Source organism: Camelus bactrianus, chromosome 13 (genome assembly GCF_048773025.1).
Source record: "Camelus bactrianus isolate YW-2024 breed Bactrian camel chromosome 13, ASM4877302v1, whole genome shotgun sequence".
In the NCBI taxonomy this organism is placed as follows: domain Eukaryota; kingdom Metazoa; phylum Chordata; class Mammalia; order Artiodactyla; family Camelidae; genus Camelus; species Camelus bactrianus.
The window spans coordinates 45,652,177-45,674,141 of record NC_133551.1 but is presented as its reverse complement, the minus strand read 5'-3'; the positions used below and the strand labels follow the sequence as shown (position 1 = coordinate 45,674,141).

Below are 21,965 nucleotides of genomic sequence, written 5' to 3'. Positions count from 1 at the left end.
GATAGGAGCAAAGAAATTGAAGTGCGGGGTGGTGAGAAATGAGGCTGGAGAGACTAGCAGGCTGTTCAGGCTAGGCCCCACAGTAGTCCTTCCCCATGACCTGGGAGGCAGGAGGCCCAGCCATGACCTGCCTGCCACTGCTGTCACTGTTCATGGGACATGTGGCCCTGGGAAGATTCCTTTCCTCTCTGGCCTCAGTCTCCCCATCTGGAGACTGGGCACCAGCCCAGACGATCCCCAAGGACTCGGCTAGCCTGGGAGTCAATCGCCTCCTAGTCTCTGCCTGGTGGCAACCGGGCAGACGAGCTGTTCCTAAACTCTCTGGACGTGGACTGCCTCGCCCTCTTCGGGGAAAGGTCCTTCTGGAAATGGGTGATCCTCCCTTCTGATTCTGTGTCCATGACAGTCAGGCTGCTGCCTCTACCCCTCCCCTGCTGCCGTTCTCACCAAAGTCATTGTTGGCCTCCACGTTGCCAAATCCAGTCGGCACTTGCAGGCCTTTCTGCCTGCCCTCTTGGCTGCCTTGGGCTCAGCTAACCACTTCCTCCACTCCAAACCCTCTTTGGCCTTAGCCTCTGAAATAGCACACTCTCACACTCTCCAGTGGTTCTCCTACGCCTCTGACTGCCCAGCCCTGTCTCTCTCTCTCTCTCTCTCTCTCTCTCTCTCTCTCTCTCTCTCTCTCTCATGTCCCCTCACCATGCTACTCCCCAGGTGGGTGGCTGCACCCACCACCATCACCAAGACCCACAATCCACTCCCACTGGTCTCCCCACCCGAGGACTAAGTCTCACCATCTATCTGCCCGGGGACCTCCTTGTGCTGGGCTGGCGAGAAGCACACTTCACATCTCCCAAAAGTCAAGGAGCTTCCCTCCAGGCCAGAGCAGCATCCTCAAGCACTGGCATGCCTTTGCCCCACTGGCTACTGTTGGGAAGCACCCCAGGACAGGGAAGGACAAGATCAGAGCCTGGCAGGATGGGCAAGGCTTCCCCAAAGTGATCCATGGGCCCCTGGAGCTCCCCCAACCAGCACATCTTTTCCCCTTAATACTAACCACCTTCTAAGTTACTGTACAGTCAACACATTCATCATGGTTGCGTGTGTCGGTGTAGCTACTATCTCCCTGTTAGAATTTAAGCGACATAAGAACAGGGATTGATCTTGGTTTCCTTCACTGCTAGACCCCAAGTACTTAAGTAATATCTCGCCCGAGGTGGGGGCTCAATAAATACTTGTTAAATGAACGAAAGAAAGGATTGGTATTTTGTTGGAAATGCCTATCTGATCTACTGAGGTCCCTGAAATCCAACAGTCTGTAGGCAGAGGCCTCCCCAGAACCAGAGTCCTTGCCTCTGACCAGCGTTCCCATTCCTGAGTCTCTACTCACGACTCCCAAAGCCTCAGCCTCTGTCCCTGAGCCCGTGTCAGACCCACACCCTCAATCTCCCAGAGCAGGCAGGAGAGCAGCAGCCTTCATTGAGTCACTGGGGGACCTGGGACCCTCCTCTGGTGAGACCTTGATCTGTCCTGAGCCCACAATAAAAGCCATGGCCCCTGCCAAGGGGATGCAGATGGGACTCTCTGCCCTGAGATCCTGAGCCCAAAGTGTGGGTACACAGTGATGAGAAGAGGCCCCCTCCGTGAGTCCTGGCAGAGGGGAAAGAACAGAAACCCTAAGCGGGAAGCCTCCGGGTAGGAGGTGGGACCTCACCCTGGAAGGACGGCTGAGGCTTGAGCTCCCATGTCAGCAAGACAGGTCAGTGTCTCCTTCTGTATCCTAACTCCCAGTCCTAGGCGTGCGGCGTGCAGGCAAGAGTCCAGGCCCCTCTGTAAAACTTTTATTTAGAAATCTTCCCAATATATCCTTATATATATACACACATCACCACCACATGGGTTTTGTCGCTAAAGAGTCACACGCCCACAGTGCTGGCCTCTGGGCTGTACAAAGGACAAGGTACCTGGAGTGGTTACTCCTCTTCTGCAGAAAAATGCAGAGACCAACGCCACGCATCACGTACAGTACAACATCGACGGAAAGTGCTGGGCCCACCCGCAGGGACGACGCGCTATGTACACGGGCCGGGGGCAAGCCTTCGGCGGGGGCCACGTACCATCCAAACCACAAGTACGACGAGACCACCCCCAAAGGCCGAGACAGCTGGCGGCTGACCAGAGATGCTGTGCCCTTTGTTCTGCTTTCGGAAAAGGATAAAGGTTGTACCATCTTGTTGTTTGCCACTACAAATAAAAGGATATGAATTTGTCTTAAGAGATGTGATTCCCTCCAGTCACTGACAATCATTTTTGTTCTCCTCCTGTTTTTTCCATCTTTATATAGTTTCCCTTTTGTACAGATATTATTCTTGGATGGAGAATATTCGTGGGTGAAGAAGGGGCAGAGGAAGCAGAAGGGTGTGGTAGGGGAGAGGTGCTGGCAACGAGAATTAAAATCATGGACCTTGTCTACTTCTTAACAGAGACGTGAAGCTTTGCTCATCCCTACCCAGCCTGTCGTGGGTGGTTGTGTTCCTTTTTCCATATTCTGCTCATGTGCCCACGTCTCTTTCCCAGTCTCACTCCTGTGCCTCGCCTTGGCATGAGAGAGAAATGAGGTCAAGCTGGAGAAATGAGGATAAGCTAGATGATTCAGGCTAAAGTGGTTTAGAACCGAAATGGCCCGATGCTGTGCACCCAGGCAGACCGGCCCACTCCCGGCTCCTGGACTCGGGATAGGGAGCTCCACTGCAGGAATGACACCGAGGGCAACAGAGTTCCTCACCATCTCAAAATGCTTCTACTTTCATGATTCCATCCAGTCCACACCACAGCCCTAGGAGACAGGCCAAACCAGGGTATTTATGAGAAACTGACAGAACTTTCCCAGGTCATACTGCAAGTCTGAGAGAAGAGGGAGAGGAGTCCCTGAGAGAATGTGTGACCCATCTCCTAAATCCCACCCATGTCGGCTCACTGTGGCCACTTTTCACTCCCAGGTCAAGTTAATCCACAAGGAAGCAAATGCAGCCTTAGGATTGAGAATAGGTGCTCAGTCTTTAAACAGATGGGATTCCCCACAGGAACTTCCAAAAATTAGAAGGGAACCAATCCTCATGTTCATCAAAATATGATGGAGAGGAGGCTGAAGTAGGACAGAGAGTGCTACAAGGGTTACCCATGTTGCTCCCATCCCCACGGACTAGACCTCACAACTTAAAAGGAAGTAGGCAGGGGAGCAGGGATCACTCCCCGGGTGCGTGTGGCTGTTCCCGAGGCCCCGCCACGGTGAGGGCAGACCACCAGACTGAAGCCCACAACGTGCGAGGGCTTCTCCTGACAGCAGCAGTGACGGTTCCTCCACGTTGCTTTGGGCAGGGCAGAGCCAGAGCATCCTTCTCCCTCTGATCTCCAAGGCAGAGCCTCGTCAGAGCCAGCTGGGGTGACTGGAGGGCAGGTGACAGGTGTATTGGACTTGTGTGCAGTCTGTTCCATGGGCATGGGATGTGGGTCACAGGCAGGCCTCGCTTTAAGAAAACTACGTCCCACCACCTGGATTGACAGAGGGGATCAATGAAGGGGCAGTGGTCCACTCTACAAAAGGATTCTCCACTTTACCAAATGACTTGCGTTAGTACTTCTTTAAAAGATGAAGGATAAGGGTTTGATTTACAAAAATGTGATGTACAACTTGAGGTGAGGAGCACCTCAACTGCATTAAGCCAGCCTCCCATACACACCCTTGATGACTGAAATCTGCACAATCAAGGGCTGTCGAAGGTTCTGCTAAGTGAATTTGCGTGTGTTTGGATCTCTGCCAGGGCCTGGTCTCTCACTGGGTTCCCTGGGCTCTAGAAGTAGGGCTGGATCCTGGGTCATATCAAGACCTAAAGATCCCACCAATAACTGAAGTCAAGCAAGATCCCAAATGCCAGGAACTCACAGGACAGAGTTCATGCCAGGTTCATTTTCACAACACAGACCAGACCATCCGCAAACAGACATCCTGCCGCAGGAAGCTCCCTCTGAGCAGTAGGAGAACTCGAGATGGGGCTGCACCTCTACTCTGCACCAACACACACCCATCAGCGCACTGGCATCTGCTCCTGCATGAACAGCAATGTGTCGCTGAGAACGCAGGCAGATAGCTCTGAGACACCATGGCGACTTGAAGCCCACGTGTCCCAAACAGGTCGTGCTCAATTTCACTGTCAGCACATCTCCTGTCTCTGCCTTCGCACAAAGCCCACAGGACACGCTCACAGTTGCAGACTTGGTCCCCAGAGCCACAAGGATAAGGAAGCAAGTCTCAGTGGGGAGAAGGCAGACCTTCAATCCCCAGGGAAAGAAGTAAGGGCTACTGTGTTTTCTGACCCTCTGGCCCAGCTAGTCGAGAGCAGGCTGTCCATTGGCCGTCTTCTTCAACCAGGCCCTGAAGAAGGCACCTCGAGGCTTGTGGCCCTCTGCGGCAGCTGGCAAGCTGGATGGACCAATGTGGGCCTGGGTAAAGATGGGGCTCAAGAAATGGGCAGCTATCGGGTACCTATATTTGGACCGTGTGGCCACAAAAGCCACCCTAGCCAGCTTTGGAGGCGTTAAAGGCAGGCAGAGGCTGCCAGACGCCTCGGGAAGGAACTGACCACCCAGGTCTCAGTGAGGGCAGGACCCCCATGCTCCAGGCCAAAAGCAGCGCCACTCGAGCCTCTTACTTGAGAAGCCTCAGGGATTTGGAAAAGGGGGAAGACCGTGCCATCTTCATAAAAAGTACCTACCACTTTGCTCCATTTTTCTGTTCTCCTAGTGAGGCAGGAAACAGGATAGCCAGCCCCAGGGGCGGTTAGGACTTTCCAAAGTTCAGACATCAGGGAAAGCTCATCAAGTCCATACCCTGCTTCAGAGCTGCCCAGTCCTCACCCCACCTGCCCTGAAGCCCATGGTCCCAGCGGCCCAAGGGCAACCTCCCAGCTGGTCCTGGGTGGTCGAAGACCCATCACCGAGGGCCGGCTCCATCAGCGGCGGGCAGCATGGCAGGATGGAGGCTGCGGGCCGTGTGCTTGGGTGCCGGCTCTTCTGTGTAGCTGTCCGGGCTGGCTGCCCCGTCCAGGGAGCTGCCACAGCTGGAGTTCGGGGAGAGAACGTCCTGCAGGAGGTCATCTGGAGGCGCACTGCCCCCTCCCCCCGCACCCCCTCCGCCAGCCCCCACCACAGGGTCCTTGCCAGGCTTGGCCCGCTGGGTGCCCTCCTCCTCCTGGTCATTGAGCAGCTTGGCTAGGAAGTTGATGTACTTCATGGCCAGGCGGAGGATCTCGTTCTTGCTGAGCTTCTTGTCTGGGGGATGCGTGGGGATCAGCTTGCGGAGCTCTGCGAAGGCCCCATTCACATTCTGCTGCCGCCATCGTTCCCGGCTGTTGGTGAAGATACGCCGCACGACTTTGGTGTGAGGACCTGGGGGCATGAGGGCAAGGGTTAGGAGAGGGGGCTCGAGATTCCCCAGGGCATCTTCTCCTGTGGGGAAGAAGAGAAACCATCCATCGGAAAACTTGGGAAACCTAGAGTGCCTTCTTTCCTTTCACTCAGAAAACTTACTCATCCTTCAAAACCCCATTCATGTTTCTTCCTCTCTGAGAACTTGAATCAATCCCTCCGGACAGATCTAACCAATCACTATGGCCCTATAAACCCTTAATTCCCATCACTGTTGATTGTTTCCATGCTTGTCTCCTTCTCTGGGCTGTGAGACATTTGAGGACAGGAACCATATATCATTGATTCATTCATTCCTTCACTTGTGCCAAGAGGCCATACAGTGCTAGTTAGAAAGACGAACTCTGGAGCCAGACTTTCTGGGCTCAATTCCTGACTATTACTCTCTAGATGGTGAGTCTGGGCAAATTCCTTAAACTCTCCATGCCTTAGTTTTATCATCTGTAAAATGGAAATACTAGTGACTCAAGTCATAAGATTGTCATGTGGATATAACAGCCAACCCAGGAGAGGTACTTAAGGCAATATTGCCTCTGATTAAACATTCAAAAAATGTTAGTTATTATTATCCATTCATCGGTTATTTACTGACAACCATGCACTGTGCTAGGCACTAAGAAATAAAGGTAGATAGGACACAGTTCTTGCCCTCATGGAGCTTACATGTTCCTGGGGTAAGAGATGATGAACAAGCAGGAAACACATAAACAAAAAAAAGCAAAAGGTAAATAAAAGATGGAAAGGAGCTACCCAAAGTGGAAAGTTGTGTAGGCAAGAAGCCATCACCTAAGACCCACGGACTCACTTCACAGCCAAGGAGACTGGGGCCAGGTGGGAGGGAAACTGCCCCCATGACCCAGCTCATCTGTGCTGCCACTTGCTGCTTGACCATCTCTCTTTCTCTGTCTTACAGGTCCACACACACCTATACACACACACACACACTCATATCCATATACATAACCACATCATGTTTTCCCCAGGGAAGATCACTCGTCCTCTGCCCTCAGTGCCTCAGAAACAGTCTTTTCAAACCCCCGCAGGCCCCAGCCAGCTGACTCTTTTTGCTAAAGGCCAGACCCAGGCCGGGAAAAGCACAGCACACCCACTGGGCAGTCCTACCCTAGGCACCTCCAAGGAAGTAAATTGCTGTTCTCCCAGCTCCAGGCCAGACAGAGGGGAGGCCCTCAGCTGTGCCACTGGGAGGACCAGTCCCTGCTCCATGGCTGCTGCCTGATCTTCAGGGGTGCCTGTGTGGGGAGAGGGGCATCACAGCTGCTGTCACGGCAAGAGCGAGACAGACTTTCCCGAGCCAGGCCCTAAAAGCACTCTACCTGACTATGTTCCTTCCACAATCTGGGAGGAAGCAGTTATCCTCCCCACTTTACAAATGAGAAAACTGAGGCCCAGAAAAGTTTAGCCACAGGAATCCATATGAAGTCCCGACTTTAGACCTTGTGTTAGTTCTACTTTTAGGGACTCTTTTTGGTTAAATCTCTTGATTTCAAAGTCCTGTGGACATAGCCTGCACCCCACCCTCCCTGTCACCTCCCTGTCTATTCCTGTCTGGTCCTTCCCAGAAAACTACCTACTTCTCCACATTTTTCACTTTCTTGAGTCCATCCATCCCTCCACGTCCTCTGTCTCTCTCTGGCCAGGCACTGAAAAGGTGCTTGGTGAATATTGGCATCATTTATGGGTAATGGTCTCTCTACACTCCTGCACTCCTCCCAAACCCCTGCTCTTTGCTCCCCCTCCTCCTCCTCTGTGCCTGATTTCTCTTGTCTCTGCCTCTTCCCTGGAGAATTTCAGGGTTGGTCTTGCCTGCTTCCTGTTTGGTACACCTGCCTCCTGTCTCTAACCTAGCAGCACTGACACTCCAACACCCTTCCCTCTCAGCCCTACACCCCTGTGCCCCAGGCTGTTAGGTCTTTTGATGTCTGTTCCTTGTCCAGGTGCTAGCCCTCCTCCTCTCCAGAACACCCTCCAGAAGCTGCAGCTCGATCCACACCCCTCTCACCAGCAGTTTGCAGAAATCCCAGTCTAGCTCCAAGGCTTTTGGTGCCCTTCCTACAGGTGCGCCAGGCTCCAGCTGGTCGGAAGCACTGGGAGCTCCAGGAAGTCCCTCTTCTCTGGAGAGCCTCTCTCCTGCCTCCTGGTGCTGGGCCCCAATTACTACATCTGGTCAACCCTGGGAAGCAGGAGGGAGTCCCCCAGATTTCCCACTCTTCGAACTCCTTCCCCCAAATTCAGGGCCAAAGACTACTCTGGTAGTTCACATTAGCAGTGCTGAGGCCCTTCTGGGGGAAGGAAGGGAGCAAGGCAGAATCTCTGATGTCAGGAAGGGAGTTCCAAGCCTCTGGTAAAGGGGACAAGAGGGCCTCACTTTGTAGGGATCTGGGACAAGATCCTTAAAGGTGCAATTTCAGGTAGGAAGCAGACTCTGGACTTCAAAGAGGACTTGGGAAGAGGTACAAAGAAACCCTGAGGGCTGCTGCTCAGAGGCAGGGGACTACATGTGTTTCTGCCCTTCCTCCATGATCCTTGACAAGTGTAGGGAGGGAGCTAAAGTGGGGGCTACAACTGGCCCTGGAGGTCTGGGCTAAGTGCCACAATATGCCCTTACTCCCATGTCCCCTCTCCCCAGGGTTGTGAGTGTGGCAACCGCCAGCCCCACCCATGACCTCCCCTGGTCCCAGGTCAACAGAGTGAGGACTTTGACAGCTGCGGAGTCAAGAGAGCTTGCCCATCTAAGCGAGATACCTAGGGAGTAGTCCCTGAGGATCCTTCCTTCAGGGGCTCTAACAGCTTAAGGGAGTGAGTACATGGTGGGGGAGGTAGACTCAGACTCACCGTCAGCAATCTCCATCTCATAAGGGGAGGGTCTCCTCTTCACTCGGTTGTTGGTCGCAAACATAGGGAAGGCATCTGGCTCCCCAAAGAACCCACTGTGGGAGGGAGCAGGCAAATCACAAGATCACAAGTGGGTGGAGGGCAGAGAGAGGCTCCATACCCATCCTCCCCCATGCCCTTGAGTCCCCGTCCCCTGGAAAAACGGGGCAACTTTGGGCCCTTCACACCTGAACTGGTGCCTGGAAGGGACATGAAACACACACACACACACACACACACACAATGTCCCCACCCTTTCTGTGTGGTGAGACAAGCAAGGGGAAGAGTCACACACACACACACACACACACACACACACATCAGAGGTGAACACATGGAGCAAACACAAAAATGAACACACAGCCCACAGACATACTCTTCTCCCCGCTACAAGCACACAGTCCACAGATACCTCCATTCCCAAACAGGTGCTCCCACAGGAAGACATGGCCTTCACACCTGCAGGTGTGCAATTCCTACATCACATCAGGGCAGGCATGCTGTCCCCTCCACATAACCTCACCCCACCTTCACCTCCACCAGCCCCATGGGGCGGGTGGACCAGCAACAGACAGGAAACCCTGACTCAGCCCCACAGACATGCCCCCTTCAACACCCACTCTGGACTGACTCTCCATAGCTTCTTTCACCAAGTCTTCCAACTCACCCACTGCCCCACATTGTCTCTCTCTGCCTCATCTTCCTGTCCCCACCCCAACCCTGCCTCCAACTCTCCACCATCTCAGTGGCCCCAGCAGGGAAATGGACACCCTCACACAACAGGGAGTCCAGGCTCCAGGCCAGAGATCACTGTTACGGGCAGAGGGGCTCAGGAGAGGAGGGAGGGCTCCATTCTCCGCAACGGGAATTCCCTGGCGAGGAGATTCAGAGGAGGGAGCCCTCTCTCAACCACCCTGGGGTGCACATCTCTTACCTGTTCACGAATGGCTGCAGCTTCCAGAAGAATTTCTCAGCGGAGCGCATTCAGACACACTCTTGCCTCCTACTCACACTCACGAGACGACTCCTGTCCCCGCTCTCGCCACCACCACCACCAAGCAGCACCCCCAACCCTTCTGCTCACGCCCAGCCGCATGCCTGCACTCCCCCTCCTCCGCTTCCACACACCGTGCACGCCGCAGTCACAAGGCACACCCGCACACTGACCCCCGCGTGCACACACACTCACACTGGCAGAGGACTCCTTCCTCACTCACACGGGGGCTCCAGCCTAGGCTTTTCCGCCCGCGGGTGTAAAACCTCCCCCTCTCTCCGCGCGCTCAGCCGCACCGCCCGGCGGGGAGGAGGGCGGCCGGCTCCCAAAGTACAGCAAGGGAGCCCCGGTGCCCGCGCCGCCCGCCCAGCCGTCCCTCCCGCCGGCCTGACCTGCCGAGCGAGGCCAGAGGCTGGCCGAGGCTGTAGAGCAGCGCGCGGCCAGGGGCGGCGGGGGCCGCCAGCGCGGGCGGGCTCAGCTGCACCATGCGGCCGTCGCCGGGCAGCTCCGCGGGGGCCGAGGCGGGCGCAGGGGCGGGCCCGGGAGGTCTGCACAGCTCGGTGGTGGGCACCCGATGGCGCGCTTCGGCCGCCGCCGCGTCGCGGCCCTTTAAGTCTCGCGCGGCGCCGCCCCCACCGGCGGGGCCGCCCCCCGGGCCGCCGCGCGCGCCCAGCTCGATGGTCGGGGGTTCCGCGGGGGCCGCGCGGCTCGTCTCCTTGGCGACGCCGTTCAGCAGGACCAGGTGCGGGGGGGCCATGCGGGCCTCGGCCGCGTCCCGTCCCTCTAGCGAGGGGTCACTGCGTGCCGCCTCGCTGGGCGGCCGCTCGGTCATCCTGCGGGCAGACAGACAGACAAGCGGACGCCCGCTCTGACCACCGCCCCCAGCCCACACACGTGGGGTGGGGTCGGGACGGTTTGGGGGTGGGTGAAAGGCAGAGAGAGAAACCCACGCACCGCCGAGCCCTGAAAAAAGGCTGACAAACTTAGCGCCACGTGGACACACATCCATCCACCCGCGATGCTGGGGCGAAAAGGAAATGGGGTCTCTGCTTTGGAGGAAGAGGGGAGGGTGCCTGGGAGACACAGGCACTGAGGACAGGAAGGACAGAGATGGAGAAGGACAACAGAGACATTGGAAGAAAAGGAATACAGCCGGCGAAAGAAAAACAGAGTGGAAAAAAGGAGGAAGGAAATGTAGAAAGAGGTGAGAAAGAAATATCACCCCGTGCCCCTTCTCAGGCCGCAAGAGAAGAGGAGGGAACAAATCCCCCACCAAGTTCTCCCCACCCCCCCCTTTTGGTTTTGGCGGGGGAACCTGCTGTGCAGAGGTGGAGTGCTTTTCGAACCTTACTTGCCTCTCAGTGATACCCGCCCCCAGCCTACCATCACACACATACACCCAGAAACCTGGTGAGGGGTGCTAGAGGGATCAGAGCTGGCAGAAAATTATCGGGGGGAAACAGCTCTCCCTTTTAACACATATTCAACAGCCTTGCGGGGGGGGGGTCTGTCTATACTCAGTAAATCGACCTGTATTCTGTGCAGCCACTGGAAACCCCAATGGCTCTTTACTCCCCCAGGGACCAGAGATGGAACAACAGGAAGGGAGGATGATCCAGGCCCTACTTTCCTGCACACTCTACCTCCTTCTGCTCAGTTGGACTCAGAAGTGAGGTGGGATCTAGAAGGGAAGACTGGTTGAGGCGTGTGGAGCCGGGACATTCAAAGGGTGCTCCTGAGACACTGCGGTCTGGGCTCCCACTCACAAGTGGGGGGGGGGGTGTCATGAAGGCCCCTGAACTCCTCCAGCACTCTCCTTTCCCTCTCTCTCCTGCCTCCGTGTTGTCCTCTGGGAAATAGGAGGAATACTTCATTTATACATTTAAAAGCACTGTGCAAATGCTCAAGTAAACATTATTACTGACAGAGAGACTGGGCCAGCAAGGGGACTGCCTTGACCAAGGTCACACTCGCCTGTTTGCCACAGAGTGGGACCAGAACTCCCATCTTGCTCTGTCTTTGTTACCTTCCCATATACATCTTCCCATATATACCACCCCCTCAACCCAAGGACACTCCTCTACTCCATAACCATACTCCAGGGTGACCCCAGGCAGAGGCTCCACTCCCCACTACTGCTCCCTCCAGTTCTTCCATCACCCTATCTTGGTGCTGGTGGAGCCAACCTCCTCTCACACCCCCGACCTGGCAAGAATGATAATGGAAAAACTAAGAGCCTCTGGGTCCAAATGTGGAAATGCTTGTGAGTTGTTTTAATAAAAAATATATATATATATATGTATATAATCAACTCGACAGGTTTCATAAAATGTTCAAAATAGTTTCTGCTGTCGGAATTATATAATCGGGGTATTTTGTAGCAGAAAACAAATACAGAAAAATCCAACTCAGCCCCAAGCAGAGTCTATCTAATCACTCATGGCAGCCATTCTGCCACTGTACCCGTTCTGAAAGGGAGTCAGCCTGCGAACCATCCTCCCACCCCAGAAGAGAGTCGGGACCTTCTGAAACCTCCTCTGGAGCTACTCAATTGCTACCAGACACACAGCTGATAGAGAATCACCATTCAGATTATGTTCCTGCCCTGGGTCTGCCAGCCCCATGGGCTCTTCCCGGAAACAACAAAATTCCCCCAGACCTGGTGTACCCAAGCTGCAAAAGGCAGTGGGTCCTCAACACTTCATTAGAAGTGAGTTTACAATTATGGTGGAAACAATAGATCTGTATCCATAGAATGGGACTGCCAAGACACTGCAGCCACTAGAAATGCACCAGCGGTATACCAGTGGAGACCTCTTGACTCCGCTGCAACAGTGAAATGCACTAGAAATAGACCATCCTCTGGTGAAACATACAGGCCTTAAGGGGCTGGCTCCCTACCTTACTGTCCCCAGATACCGATACCGTTGTGTGCCCAGTGACATGTGCTTCAGGCCCAGCTTGTAACTGAGTGACAAACATTTCACTCTGCAGTTGCCAGAATGAGCTCAAGCTCTCCTTAGGACACATTTATACCTTCTGATTAATTCCATGGCTTTGAGTAGAAGCAGATCCCCATAGGGCAAGGGGAGATGAGTTAACTCTGGCCCCAAATGCCCTCTCCAGACGCTTTTAAATATCTATATGTCTAAGGCTCCCCATGAGAAACCTATGATTGGTCCCCAGGGTCTGTGGCCAACCTCGCCCCACCCCTCCCAGGACCTCAGGAAAACCTGGTTCCTTCTGCAACCAGGATCACCCAAGCCAGGGTTCTAGGCTCCCAAGGAAGCCAGTAGAGAATTCACAAGTACTTTCGGTGGTCAGTGACTAAACCCCATCACATGGCTTCAGTTAAGATTATTGAAAGGAAAGCCTGAGTGATTTTTGTTTATTTGTTTTCATTGGGGAAAATGAGAGAAGTGGGAAGAAAATTTCTAACCCAACAGCACCAGACAATTTGACCATTACATCTCCTCTTTGTGCAGCCAAGACGCAGCTCACAGCCCCTTACACCGGCTCCCCATCTCCTGTTGCCAGCCAGTCAGAACATTTCTGTGTGTGCCTGAACAAGACAGGGGAACCCAAGAGCTACTAGGGGACAGGCACTTGGTCTCCTGGAGCTTCCAATTCCCAGCTAGGAGAATTTCTTATAGGAAAACAGCCTCCGCCATGTCCCGGCCAAAGGCACCGCCTTAGACCCAGACTCCTGTCCCTCATAACGCATCCACCCCCTGGGGGAGCCCCAAGCCTTCACAAGTCTGCAAGAGAACCAGAATCACCAGTGAACAGAACCACTTGCCCGCTGCTACTGCTGCTGGAGTGGAGGGGTGTTCCTGCATGGCCCGCCCTAGACCTTAGACCTGGTCAGGGCCCACCCGAATTGGGACGGCGTTAGCCAGGATGGCTGCGGCCTTCTTCCTGCCTGAGTCCAGCGTGCGCAGCCTGCACTATGCCTGCACTACCCGGATATAGCTGTCCCAAAGTTATGAGCCTTGGGAAATGTCCACAGAACCAAGACAGATGGGAGTGGCGTGGGGAACTAAGTCAAACTAGCTGTTTTTACTAAGGATCGAAAAAGGAAAGGGCTCTTCTGGAAGCCACAGTGGCACAGAGGCCACAGTCAGCGGCAGAGCCAGATGTCAGATTCACAGCTCTGGGTTCGTCCTCCCCTCCCCCTCCCCAATCTGAGACTGAACTGTCCTGTCCTGAGCTTCCCCACCCCAGGCCAGACCCCAAGGCCTTCCTGGTCACTGTTTCCACCGATAGGTTCCCCTCAAACTCACCTGGGGCATATTTAGAGAGACTGGCCCCTCTAAATAGGATCTCCACTCCTCCGGCGGAGAGGGATGGGAGCTGAGGTCCAGGTTGTGGATGGGGGTCCTTGCTTTCCCCCTCTCTCGCAGAAAGACTGGCAGTTAGGCCACGGTTGGTCCTGGGCGGTCTGCCGCGCCCAAAGCGAGTTTCCAGGAAAGATGGGGGTGGAGAGAAAGAGGGAGGGCGAGAGGGAGGGAGAGAGAGAAATGGGGATCAATGGCTGGGAATTACCTCATGTCCTTGCCAACGAGCCCAGGGGATCACCAATGCCAACAGCTTTCCACCCCCAACCTGCAGGTGTTTGAAGCCTCCCCGACCCTGTACCCCGATAAAAAAGAACCCTACACCTGACCAATCAGGAATAACTATTTAGTCCAACAACAACAGCCCTGCCGCACACTGCCTGGAACATTATCGCACTCTCCAACCGGGATGTCTGGCTCAGTGTGGCTGTTTGTTTCTAAGCACTGACTCGTCTACTCGCTTGGCTCGGGAACCGAGTCAGGCTGGAGCTGTGGCCACAGCGCAGAGTCGTCCACAACCTAGCCTGGTGGGTAGGGGGATGCCTGTCATAAAAGGGGAATCTAGTCTTCAGACCCTGGTCGGTGGGACAGAGTCTCCAAGGCCTCCATTGTCCATGACCCCCCACCTACCCAACTCCAGCCCAAAGCGAAACCAGAACCCAATTCCAGAGTCTACTTTCCCGAAGGGATACAGTCTGAACGGCGCAGGTTCGAGAAAATTGGGGGGACAGGAGGGATCTCTGATCTATCGATGTCCCTTTTTTTCTTCATACTTATTAAGGAAAAAAAGGGGGGATAGAAAAGAAAGAGCCCTCGCCTTTCCCTCAACCATCCCTACAAAAGATTTTCGATTTTTCGGGGTTCAGATCGGCAAAGCAGGGGAGAATTCTAGTAATTCCTTGCAGCAATAAACAAGGAAAAGAGAGATGGTAAAAATAAAGCCAATACCACTTCTAAGGATGTAGCGATAGAGAAATTTAGGTGGACTTTTTTTCCTCCGGAGGTTTTTGTTTAATTTGTTTTGCCTAAATCGTCCAGTTTATAGTCACACATCGAAGTCTTGGATAAATTGCATAGGCTGCCTCCTTTTTGCCCCAGCTTTAGTGTAAATATAGTGATAATTCTTCCCTGCGGTTTCAATCCAATGAGGGAGATTTTCTTTCTCCTCTTTTAATCCAAATGGGGGGAGGGGTGAGAACAAGGAGGAATCGGTCATTCCTGGTGTCTTACGTCGGGGTTAATTTTTGCTTTAGGATGGAGCTTCTGTGTCCGTCCCTCTCCATTTTCTCTCCCTACCCTCAAACCCAGCAACTTAAAAAACAGTGCTGGTGGGGAAAAACCTGTGCTGCTTTGTTATCCGCTACAAAGAAGCTAAAAGGGACAAGCTGTTTCGCTTCTGGACGATGATTTTAATTAAAGATGATGATAATGATGATGACATTAGCAACCACAGTAACTGGCAAAACAAAATATTTTCTTCCTCCGGAGCTAAGGCAGCATTGACCCCATCCCTCCATGAAGACTGGCCCCGGTCATCGATGTGACGGGTACCAGACCCACACGGGAATGTCGCTCACCGGCGAAGGGGTTGGGAAAATGTTCCTTGGAGATGATCCCTAGGGTCCCCACCCAAGGCTCGAGGCCTGGAGAATGCGCTCATTGTCTTTTCCAGGCCTCTCGCGCAGACGCCGGCGGCTGTACCCGTGAAACTGACCAGAAATGGACGAAGCCTGAGTGCCCCGGGAACCGAAGCGGGCGGCTACCGGCTTGAAGGCGCGGACCTCCGCGAGCGCTGCTCAGCTTCCAGCCTGGAAGAGCCTCCCGCTAACTAACAGACCCCTCCAACACCGAGGCACAGACTGACCTCCAGACAGAGCAGCCGCCGATCGGGCTCCGTCTGCCCATTCAAGCCAATACTGGCTTCCGAATACATCATAATTTGGAATAAAATGTGAAATCCCTCTCCCCGCCCCCATGCCGCCTCCTCAACTAGCGCTTCCATCTCTTGTTTGCTCGCCCTCCCTTCCACCCCCCAGCGATTTACAAATGCACTTCCAGAGGACACTAGCACACAAGCACACAACCCGGTGCGGACAGGGCCACAGGAGGTCCATCCCCATAGAAGGGAAGCAAACTAAGCACAGCCTAACACTGCCCCACAAGCAGACTGGGTCAGGCCCTAACATTGTCCAGCGGGACACAACGAAATCGGTCAAACGCAATCGCTCATGGACGCACAATCCACCGTAGTCAGGAATACACACGCCTAGCACGACAACGAAAGCACCTAAACACAATCGCAAACGTCACGCAACCCAACACACAGAACCAGACCCATGTCGAGAAGGCAAATGAGCATAATTATATACAACGATGAAAACGCAGAAGAGCCTCAAAGAATCCAAATCTACATATCAAACAGCGCAGACACCATCACAGTTTGGACACACAACCTATCGCCAAGAAGACCACACTCGGAAGAAGTCAACGTTGCGCCACAGCTCACACACGCACTCTCACAATCCCACCGCATGCACACAACCACCAAGAAGAAATGAAAACCAACCACCGCCTCGCGCATTTCTGTATATTGCGTAAGGAAAAGGGGAAGGAAGGAAGAGAGTCTCCAAGGCGGGAGGGGCAGCGGCGGCGAGCGCAAGGGCGTCCGTGGAAAAAGCCCCCCATCGAAAGAAAGCGAATGAAAAGGAACGAAATCTCCTCTGCGAGCGGGCAAAAAGAGGGAGGAAATCGATGGGGAATTCCGTGGGAGGTTGCAGGTTGCCTTCCCCCAGAAAAAGGCCAGAATGCTCACGTTTTGCCGCTACGGGGGGACGCGTGTGGCCATTTTGAGGCCTGGTCCTTAGTGCCGAGCCCTCCCCCCGCCCCGTTCCCCGCCCGCGCCGCGCCGCGCCGCGCCCGGCTCCTCCACCGCCGTGCTCTAATCCCGCTCACGTTCTAGGCCTCGTTAGCATGGGCTGAGGCGCGCGGGGGCCGTGTGCGCCGCGGAGATAAGGCGCTGCCGCGGGTCCGCTCGCCCCCGATAAGCGCCTCGGCCATTATGGGGCCAAATGATTCATTTTAATTTGGCAATTTCACCGGAGGGAGTGGGGACTGGTTGCGCGGCTTTGGGACCGGCTCCGGAATGCGCCGCGGAGAGAGAGTTGGGCGCTCTGTCTAGGACCCAGCAGGTCCAGCCTTATTACGGATCCCGAGGCCTCTGGGAAACCCGGGTTCCCCACAACCTCAGTCCCTGGCCTTCTCGACAACTTTCTTCAGAAACTCTCACCCCAGCAAGACCACAACACCAAAACCATCACTCTCAACGCTTCCTTGCCCCGCATCCATTCATTGTAGGGTCCTGGTTACCAGGATTTCAATGGGCAGTTCCTCTTATCCCAGAAAACTCCCCATCTCCCGATGCCCTCCCCCTTCAACCCGGGCTCTTTTCTGCTCTAAAATGGAGCCTGCTTGCCTGAATGATGGGACACAGGTCACATCCAGGGGCTGTATGGAGACAGGGCTGATGTCAACGGACAGATTAAAATGTCCATTCTAGTGGGTTTCAGGCTGAGCCCAGAGCCAAAGAACATCCCTCCCCTCATAATTTAACATTTTAATCTACTGAAGCACTGTACAAATATTAACTCATTTAGTTCTCATAAACGATCTTAAGAGGTTGGTGCTATTATTATCAATTTACAGATGAGGAAATGGAGGCATAGAGAGTAAAAGTAACTTCCCCAGCATTACATATCTAGTGAGTGGTGGAGCCTGGGTTGAAAGCAAATTGGGCACCAGGGTCCTCTCTGGAGCCCAGCGGATGAAGAAGGGAAGCTAGAGCCCTGGCTTGGAGGAGGGATCTGGGCTCAACTCACTGCAGGAGCCAAGATCTGTACTGTGGCCTAGAAATCTGGGTTCAGTGAGGGGTGGGCAATCAGTTCAGTCATGGAGGGTATCTGGGTTCATTCTTTTATGATGGAGGCTCAAATATTGCAAGTCACTTAGCTCTGAACCTTAGTTTCCTCATCTCTAAAATGGGGAGATAACACATACATCAGAGAGCTGATGTGAGGTATATAAGATGATCTTTAAAAGGTGGGGAGGGCAATGACCTATCGAACCTTGCCCAGCCCAGAACCCAGGGTGACATTGTATGCACTTGTGCAGGCATTCTAGTTATCATTTTAGAGAAGGAAATTAAGTCACAGGGAGATATGACTTGGCCAAAGCTACAGTGATCTAGAGGAAGAGCCAAGACCCAAACTCAGTTATCCAGTTCCCAGTCCACAACTCTCCCCGCCGTGCAAGGCTGCTTTGTTCTTCCAGCATTTTGGTTTTGAGGTCCTTTTGGAATCTGAGAATTCACAGACTGAGTCCCCCAGTCAAGGACTGAGCCCAGAGTGTGGCCGAAGTCTGAGTCCTGGCCTCTCTTCACCATTAGGTGACTCTCAGTGAAGATACAGTTAATTCAGTGTAGCCTGTCCCCTCTGTTCCTCTTGTGCGGTTTGGTGGAAGTCAGGGTACCATGTGGATACCAGTAACTTTTACAAAATCTCATAGGAGAAGGGCTACCCATGTCTTGAGAAAAAGTATCTAATTCCTGGAGTTGCCACAGGGCCTCTGCTGGCTCAGCCACACCAGCTGCTCAGCAGGGACCCAGAGGATGGGCCTCTGTGGTGTGTTCAGCCCCATCTCTCACTCTCTTCCCATGCCTCCAGCCCCACTTCACCCACTGTTATCAAATCCAACTTACCCTCCATTGTGTATCAGCTTCTGCCTTACTGTCCTCCACCTCTCACATCTGTCCTTCAAGATCCAGCCTTTCTGCCCCTTCCTTCTTGAAGCCTTTCTGCAAAGGAGGGTGGAGGAGCTGGGGGTGTGGAGGGGGTGGTTGGCTTTCATCTCTCCCTCCTCTGGTCCCTGTTGCCTTTTCTTGGCTGCATCACTTAATAGAAAGAGAGGCAGTCATATAACTCTGAGTTTAAAGCCCAGCACTGCCACCCTTGGGCTGTGGCACCATTGGGCAAGTCATTTCACATCTCTGAGCCCCTGCAAAAAGGGAGAGCCCAGCCAGGGAATGCTTCTCTGAGAACTGATGCCTGGACTGATATCGGAGAGTGGGTTCTGAGGGGTGGGTAGAAGAGTGAGTATTGAGAACTTTCCAGGTGGGCCAAGGACTGGAGCAGAAAGGCTTGAAGTTCATGAAAGAAACAGAGAAGTCTAGTATGGGCTGGAGCAAGGCTGTGAACAATTTAAATAATTTGGGGTGGAGGGAACCATTTTGTTTATTTGGTTTAGGGGGTATAATGTTTTATACAGGATCAGATTTGCTTTTCTAGAAAGCCCTTTGGCTGAAAGGTGGAGAAAGAGTGTGAGGGGGCAGGAATGATGTGGGGAGACCAGTTCTGAGGCCAATGCTGTGGTCCAGGGAAGACGGATTGGAGTGCGGACTAGGGTGCTAGCAGGAGAGATGGCAAGAGGCAGATACAGTTGACATGTGTTTAGGATACAAAATTGGTTTGTCAGAATTGAGTTTGGGGGGTGAGGAGGAAGCAGAAATCCAGGAAACCTCTGGGTTTCTGGCTGTATTTGCCTAGATGGGAGCTTGTAAGCCAACTGGCATGGGGAGGGATTCTGCATTTGGTTTTGAATTTCTTGAGTTTAGGTGCCCTGATGCCCTGGAGGCACAAACAGGCTGCTGGATTATTTTACAGGACATTAAATGACCTGCCGGGCACCCCAAGGCTGTGGAGAAGGAACAGAGACCTGCAAGGCTTTTGTCAGCACTGCAGCAGGGAGTGCGCGAAGAGGTGACATTCCCCAACCCCCTCTATTAGCGAAGCTCCAGATACTGACAGTCTGGCAGCTATCCTGACCTGTCTCCCAACCCTCCCATCCCCCCCCCCCCGCCTGGGGATGGGGGCTCGTGACGTCTACACCCTCCCTCCTTCGCGGTTTCCGACGGTCGGTGGAAAAACGGAAACTGCGCGCTGAGCGGGGCGCCGCCCGAAATAGCATCTGGTGCCTGTCGGTCAGCGCGCTGTCCGAGTGTCCAGGAGCAAGTGACGCTGCCCGCGGCCCCGCCAGGAAATGCCACCCCTCCTCCGCCCGCACCAAAGGGGGCCCTCGAGCGGGCAGGAAACCTGGAGCGCCTGGGCTGGGATGTCGAGCGGGAGGGGACGTGGGGACCCAGACTGGTCCTCTGGAGTCTGATCCTGAAGCGGAGCAGCCTGGAGAGAAGAGCATAGCCTGGTTTGGGGACTCTGGGGCTTTGGGCCAGGGGTCCGTGGTTGTCGCCACTCTGAGCTGTCCCTGACCCCCACCAAAGGCCGAGTTCTTCCTAAACCCCTAAATTTGAGGCTTTAAAATTTTTTCAAGTGTTTCTGCCTGCCCTGTCTTTGGGTGCTAGATGATCTCTGAGCTTTCTCCCTGAGCTTGTCCTCTGGAGGGATGCGATGTATGTGTGCACTGTGAGTAGCCACGTTTATTTTCAGTGCATTTATATAGTGGTGCTATGTGCCCGGTGCTGTTCTAAGCACTGCATAAATATTAATTCAGTTATCCTTACAACAACCCAATGAAGTAGGAACCACTGTTACCTCCATTTTGTAGGTAAGCCAATTGAGGCACAGAGAGGGTGAGTGACTTCCAGAGACCACACAGCAGGTAAGTGGTGGAGCCAGGTTTCACACTGCTGCCAAGGACAGTCTGGCTTCAGGCTGTGCTGCTTCCAAGGAGCTGCAGAACAAGTACAACAGTCAGGCAGTCCTGAGTTCCCGCCCTGTGCCCCCACTTGCCAGCTGTATGTTTCTAGGAAAGTTACTTACTGTCTGAGATTCACATTCCTCATCTGTAGAAGGGAGATGTTAATTGTCCAGACATCATATGGTTCTTAGGATTATTTTGAATGGTAAAAACGCCAATTTGAGGAGATGTCATTGTTTCCCCCTCCTACTTGCATATGGCCATTGTCTCCATTTTTGTCCCCATTCCTTGCCCTGGAAGAACCCTTCCCCCATCAGTAAACATGCCTGAGCCCAGAATTCCAAGCCTGAGATGTGGGGAGAGTCGTCTCTGTGCTTCCAAACCCCAGCAGTGCCATCACAACACTCAGGGATGGAAAGGACTTCACTCTAATTCACTAGTTCTCAAAGTGGACCACATCATCATCTGGGAACTTGCTAGAAAATTCTCAGGCTTCACCCCAAGTTTGCTAAGTCAGGAACATGGGAGTGAGGCTCAGAAATATGTGTTTTAAAAGAATGACCAGGTGATTTCTGATGTGCACAAAAATCTGAGAACCCCTGCTCTGGTTTACAACCCTCATCTGTCACAAAGGCCAACGTAGAGGAATTGAATGTATAAAGAAAGCCTTGTGCTTCCAAAGGTTTTGAAGCCATTTCCCTTTCCCTAACCTTCTTACAAGAGCACCCAGAAAACCAGAGCAGCTCCCCTGAATTATGGCGCCAATAGAGCCTAGGTGCTGTCCTTACAGGCAGAGAAGTCCACACAGCCCTGCCAACAATGGTTTTGCTCCCAGAAAATGACAGAAGAATATGGGTGCAGCCACCTACCCTTTGGCCAGCAAATGGTTGCTGGTGGTCACCCAGATGGGGCCCTGGCCCTTGTGTAACATAACTACTTGTGGGTGGGACCCCTGAATTGGTGATGAGAATTATATGTGCTGAGCACTTGCTGTGTGTGCCTGCCCCACTCCCTGCTTCTGCCTCTGTTCTGTTCTTTCATCCTCCACAATAACCCTGCAAGGCTGCTAGTGTGACCACCTTTAGAGATGAGGAAACAGGCTCATCTTACCTAAGGTCATTTGGCTTGTCAGCACCTGTGTCAGCTTGGACCCAATATCCTTTCCATTCCTACTGGCTATTAGGAAATATTTGCTACATTGGGAGAACCACTTCAAAATCTTGTGGATATGTCTTGGTTTAAATCCCTTGTGGCCCTGAAGAAGATAAACAAATAGCCAAAAATCTCATGAAAAGATGCTCAAATGTGCATTAGGGAAATGCAAATTAAAACTTCAATGAGATACCATGATATACTCACTGAAATGGTTAAAATCTGAAAGGTTGATAGTCCCAAGTACTGGTGAGGATATGGAGTAACTGGAATTCTCATACATTGTTGAAGGGAATGCAGAAGTGACTCAACCACTTTGGAGAATTCTTTGGCAGTTCTTTTTAAACATATAATTTATAAACATACACTTACGTGGGAGAATTAAAAAATACGTAACTATA

At 53.3% G+C, this 21,965-nt stretch overlaps 1 protein-coding gene across 14 annotated transcripts; it reads right to left on the bottom strand.

The window, feature by feature from the left end:
- Nucleotides 1-1,826: 1,826 nt before the first annotated feature.
- Nucleotides 1,827-16,862, bottom strand: TAL1 (TAL bHLH transcription factor 1, erythroid differentiation factor). Of its 14 annotated transcripts, none has more exons than XR_012511296.1 (6): nucleotides 15,422-16,267; nucleotides 13,654-13,811; nucleotides 9,763-10,203; nucleotides 8,338-8,432; nucleotides 2,510-5,505; nucleotides 1,827-2,244 (listed from the first exon to the last, which is right to left on the bottom strand). XR_012511296.1 is itself a non-coding variant. In XM_074376530.1 (5 exons), exons 3-5 carry the CDS (start codon nucleotides 10,200-10,202, stop codon nucleotides 4,991-4,993), a joined length of 1,050 nt encoding a protein of 349 aa, XP_074232631.1. In that variant the 5' UTR covers nucleotide 10,203; nucleotides 13,654-13,811; nucleotides 16,520-16,862; the 3' UTR covers nucleotides 1,827-4,990. The 14 variants fall into 14 exon arrangements, 8 of the variants coding, with proteins under 8 accessions (XP_074232631.1, XP_074232634.1, XP_074232628.1 ...); XR_012511298.1 differs by having other exon boundaries at nucleotides 2,786-5,505; XR_012511294.1 differs by having other exon boundaries at nucleotides 1,827-3,552; nucleotides 3,944-5,505.
- Between the last annotated feature and the right edge of the window lie 5,103 nt (nucleotides 16,863-21,965).

Bases quoted from the DNA above. Each gene is read 5' to 3' on its own strand.
- TAL1 (XM_074376530.1), bottom strand. From the start codon at position 10,202: ATGACCGAGCGGCCGCCCAGCGAGGCGGCACGCAGTGACCCCTCGCTA. The intron at 8,433-9,762 runs GTCAGGCCGGCG...TCCCTCCCACAG, and splicing joins CCTCTGGCCTCGCTCGGCAG to TGGGTTCTTTGGGGAGCCAG. The intron at 5,506-8,337 runs GTGAGTCTGAGT...TCTTCCCCACAG, and splicing joins TGAGATGGAGATTGCTGACG to GAGAAGATGCCCTGGGGAAT.